The following is a 5,000-nucleotide window of genomic DNA, read 5'->3' as shown; positions in this document are numbered from 1 at the left end:
ACTATAGTTACCACCCTGGTTGAGTTTGCTCCACACTATACCCTTCCCGAAAGCCAAGGTTGTAGTTGAGTTCATCAATGATATGTTGATCGGTGGCGTCCCTTCAGACGAGCACCACACATAATGCTCCGAGACTGTTCGAACCATTCGTAAAGGAATTATTACCCTTGGTTTAGCTGGAATAAAAGACGATGTACAAATTTTAACCATCAGTTAACTATAGCACATTGTAAACGAACCTCAGAACCTTCAAAATAGTTACTTTGCTATAAGACCATCTCGAGAATTCTTACACGTTTTTACACTGTGACGAAGAAAGTCACATGGAGTCATAGAAACGTTTCTGGCTTTCATAGCCGATCACAAGGGATACATGGGATGGTGATCTACTCTCGTCTTCTGTTACTTTGCCAAAGTGGGTTTGGAAACCAATTCAGTTCGCAAAAATGAAATGCAACAAGGGATGAATTTGTTTGAAGATGCTATAGAAAAGAAAACAAGTTTAAAACTTTTGAAAAGTGCCTAGATTGCTGTAAAATAATGTCATTTTAACTTGAATGTTCCTCACAAAAAGGCACCAAAAAGGGTTATAATGTTTCCAGCCACAGGTCCAAGACTTTAATCCAACGGTGCCAATAATCGACCAACTTCATTGGAAAACGAATTTCCCATATCTGAATATGTCATCATAGTTTGTTCTTCATATCCCAGTCAAATTTGCGAGTCCAGCGGACAGAGTAGTACTCTTCTGTTGAGACAAACTTATGTGATGCCCAACATTTGCTTTTGGTTGGTTCTGCGGTAAACAGGAAAGCTTTTAGATTTGAATTTAAGGGTAAGACCATGATGAAAATGATACCTTCTCAGTACAACTGTGATATTAATGAGCAATTGTTTTTGGAATTACCTCTTCTTGCTCTAGAAGTATAAACCGCTTTAAAGCTTGCAACGCCAGTTGCAACTACCAACATGTAGCGTCCACTCGATTGTATGGAGAAATGACTCTTGTTTTCAATGAAGTGCCCAAGCAACGTTTGAGACTCGTTCCTTCCATCATAGACTTTTACCGAACTGATGTTCGAGCCAGGTTGGTTCACGATATTAAGGGTAGTAAAGTTTAAACTTATATTGTGATGAGGTGGTACTGCGATATGCCAGATGCAAGTATTTTCTATGACGAATGAGGAACTCAAATTGATTGCACCACTTGAGCCAATGACCATGAAGGAGCATGGTTCGGGTGAAGCTACCCCTGTAAATATACAGGAAAAACACATATGTCACGTACATTTTAAGGCTTTCACGTGTGTGTCTTGTGTGTTTTCTCCCTTACTAATACAATAGAGATTTACACTGTTTACACTAATGATATATCATATGGAAAGCACCATATAATATATGCAATTGTTTACAATAACGCGCGTAAAATACTCAATAAAACGTCATTTCATAAAACGCTTCCCGCAACAAGCAGTAAAAACACCTTTATGTTATGGAGTCCTTATGGATTAATATTAGTGTCTGTCATTTTGTTCACAGCCATGAACTTTTATATTGAATTATCAATGCAGAGTTGCACCCAAAATTCAGCGGCATTGCTATTAACAAATATTTCGATGACATTATGGATTTTCCATGTCATTTGCACTGCCTTTCCACACATTTAAGCGTTGGCTTTGCTCGTTTGTTTCGCTCGTTTTGCATTGTTTTTCTTTCCTTGATAGTCTTGAGCATTCTTTGTTTTGGCATGCCAGTGATGTATCAGTGTATCAGGTACCAAATCAAAAACAGCCACAATTCGAGAGGACTTTGCCGGGTGCTGGATCAGGCAAATGAAGATACAAATGCAGATGCAGATATAATATGTGTCATGCAACCTAGTGGTCTTTACGATTTGATATTGAGATTTCTGAATTATTTTCCACTGAACCCGTTCAATATGACTTAAGCTTGATTTCTTTGAGCTTCAGCTCTCTCAGGGGCGTAGCTAGAATTTTTCAGGGTGTTGGGGGGGGAGGGGAGGGGCTCACACTTTCTCAAACCCAGGGTACTTACCACTTTGTCATGTCGACATCCGCACTGTTTTTAGTGAAAGTGACAATTTTTTGGGTGAGCAGAGAATGCGGGGGAAAGGACAGGCCTACAAAATAGCTGCATACATGAAGTAAGTTCTAGGTGACATAAATTACTCTGTTCCAGTCTCACAGATATGGCTTGTAATATGTTGTTGTACTTTGGTGACTGTCAGAAAGGGGGAGTCACGGGCACCCCAGGAATTCTCCCCCCTTCCCCCATCCTGGGTACGCCCCTGGCTGTCTTCGGGAAATATCCTTTGTTTGTTTGATTGTAGCCAATCTCCTTCCATACGACAATTCACTTCTCCTCTAATACCTTGCAGCACCTCTTCCGAACCAGACGCACCAAGTAGTTGGTAGGCTTGGCGTATCATTTGCACCTGCGTTGGTGGTTACTTTTCAACGACGTTGCCTTTTCTTCTCAAGTTTTCTCGCAAGGATTGAAAAGCAGATAAACTTCTGTTAAGAGCATGTCGCAAAAACATTTCTTTGTTGTTTTGATATTAGACTTGCCTCAAGTCGACCTCAAGAGAATCCCAGGAGAAAATGTTTTGGCGAGCAAAGCATGATTTTTTGGACGCGAAGAGGATGAGAGAGCGAAAATCGATATAGCTGCTAACATTTCTTCGGGGTCGCTGTCGCCCTCTCAAAATCAATTGGCCTCCAGATCCGAAAATATTTTCTTGATGTTCCATATCGGATCAAAACTGTGTGGGAAGGTCAAAAGGGTCTCGAATTTATGAAATTTATGAAAGACAGGACTTGCAAGTTACTTGACCGGCCTGGTATATTAGATTCCTTTTGTCTGGGCCGGAGTGTAAAGAATAGACTCTCCTTAACTTCCACAAATGAAGTGCATACTGTTAAAAAGCACGTTTATTTCAGGCGATTTGCCTTTGGTCATGTCATCCTTGAGGTCAATTTGCTTTGTAGGTGATGGGCGACTGAGCAAAGAATTTCCAGGAATTTTCCCTACCAAAATTTCTGGACGTCGAAAGATAGCAACATAGCCGGGATCGGTGTTTCTTCAAACAATGTCGTACTGAACAATTATTTTGACATTCCTCATCATGCCTTGGATTTTAAAGGCAACTCCTTGCTGTTTTCTGTATTCTTCTGAAAATTTATTCTGCAACAAGTGCCAGTGCAATAAGGCTTTTTGATGCAAAACCTGCATCTCTATTGCGTGGATTTCATAAAGGAACTTTAAACGTAAAAGTTAAACAAAAAAAAAATTGGTTGTAACTTTTTAAAGTTAGCTACCTTATTCAATTGGAATTCTTTTAACGTTTTCAAAAAGTCAAAAATAACAATGGTATTTTCTACTCTTGGAAATTCAATTAACGTTTATTTAAGAACTAGATAACATGTACAGTGTTTCTATCGAGTTATAGAAACACGAGTGAAAGTTTGGGAGAACGAGAAATGCTGTGGGAACACGAGCCGCAGGCAGCTTTTTCGAGTTCTCCCAAACTTTTACTAGTGTTTCTATAACTCGATAGAAACACGGAGTACATGTTTTCTATTTCTTTTAGAAAACAACGCGACGAGAAAAAGGAAAACAACTTGTTAACTCTAATTATCAAAATGTAAATTTTCTTTGCTCGCGCCATCACTTCGTCAAAGGCTAGTTCTGTGTCTCCATCGAGTTATAGAAACACGATTTTAACCAATCAGCGCGCGTATTTTCTTAGGACTGTTTTCTAAACCCTTGTAACTTGCTTTAAAACAATTTTCACTGTTTTATTATTTGCATAACAAGCAAGTCTCTCTTTCTCGTGATTGCAAGGCAAGGAATTGTTACGGCGAATTAATTTGCAATTTAACATTTGCTCGGGGGGAGGGGGGGGGAAGTGAGTAGCCTGAAATAGATTTTAGTGAGTTGGCAGTTGACTTTGTCAATCACAGTCACTATTTATGTGACAGGGCTTTGCAAAAATCAAATGCCTACAACTTTGAAATTACCCAGAACCCATCTTTTGTATAGGAGTTAATTAGTGCCAGTCAGAAAAATATCTTAGTTTGACCCTTAAGGTGCCAATGGGTCCCTCATGCATGTACCAGCCGTTAGACATGAGTGAAATCTATAAGTGGCATGGTTGAGCTGCAGGGGATTAGAGTTTGGTCCTAGCTGGAATCATAGCTATGAAAAGCATCTGAAAGTGCTAAGTAAATTCAAGGCATTAGGATGTACCTTTTTTTTAAATCCAGCCAGAAATTGGGGTGGAATGAAAATGAAGTGAATGCTGTGGCCAATGCGAACCTCAACCTGATTGGAATTGGTTGAGCAAGTTTGTTTAGACACCGTCTGCTCACTTGTGCTTTGATATCTGACTTAATTTTGAAGGAGGTGGCTCCTTAGATTTTAGCTTGAAAACCGGCGCAGCCTGTTTTCAAAACGATGATCTGGCACTTATAAGAGCAAACCAAAGTTACTTTTTTTGGGGGGGGAGAGGTAGCCTGAGTTAGATTTTAGTGAGTTGGCATTTGACTTTGTCAATCATAGTCAGTATTTATGTGACAATGCTTTGCAGAAATCGAATGCCTACAACTTTGAAATGAACCAGAACCCATCTTTTTTATAGGACTTAATTAGTGCAAGTCAAAAAATATCTTAGTTTGACCCTTAAGGTCCCAGGGGTCCCCTATGCATGGACCAAAAAAATATAGTCCGCCGTTAAACATGAGCGAAATCTATACGTGGCATCATAGCTGGAATCATAGCTATGAAAAGCAAGAATTTTGTTCTGCATCTGAAAGTGCTGAGTAATTGTTCCAGCAGAGCTTTCCAAACATGTTTGGAACTTACAAGACGCAAAGAAACCGTTTCAAATTAAATGGAAAATTCTTTAAAAATGTAGACCCTACAGCAACATTAGCAAGAAATGTAGTCTTTGTCTGAATGAAATATATAAGAAAAAACTA

The 5,000-nt window shown here is 39.3% G+C and overlaps 1 protein-coding gene across 1 annotated transcript in view; it reads right to left on the bottom strand.

Annotated features, from left to right (window-relative positions):
- LOC138046812 (uncharacterized) overlaps window positions 1–5,000 on the bottom strand; it is a 14,143-nt gene that overhangs the window by 1,300 nt on the left and 7,843 nt on the right. Inside the window, exons 3-4 of the mRNA XM_068893393.1 lie at window positions 908–1,252; window positions 1–176 (exon numbers count right to left, since the gene is read on the bottom strand). The exon at window positions 1–176 is cut by the window's left edge and continues 58 nt beyond it. Of these exons, the coding sequence (XP_068749494.1) occupies window positions 1–176; window positions 908–1,252 (521 nt within the window). The remainder of the gene's footprint in view (window positions 177–907; window positions 1,253–5,000) is intronic.

This window comes from Montipora capricornis, chromosome 4, assembly GCF_036669925.1.
Source record: "Montipora capricornis isolate CH-2021 chromosome 4, ASM3666992v2, whole genome shotgun sequence".
NCBI lineage: Eukaryota > Metazoa > Cnidaria > Anthozoa > Scleractinia > Acroporidae > Montipora > Montipora capricornis.
This window is presented reverse-complemented; position numbering and strand designations above follow the sequence as displayed.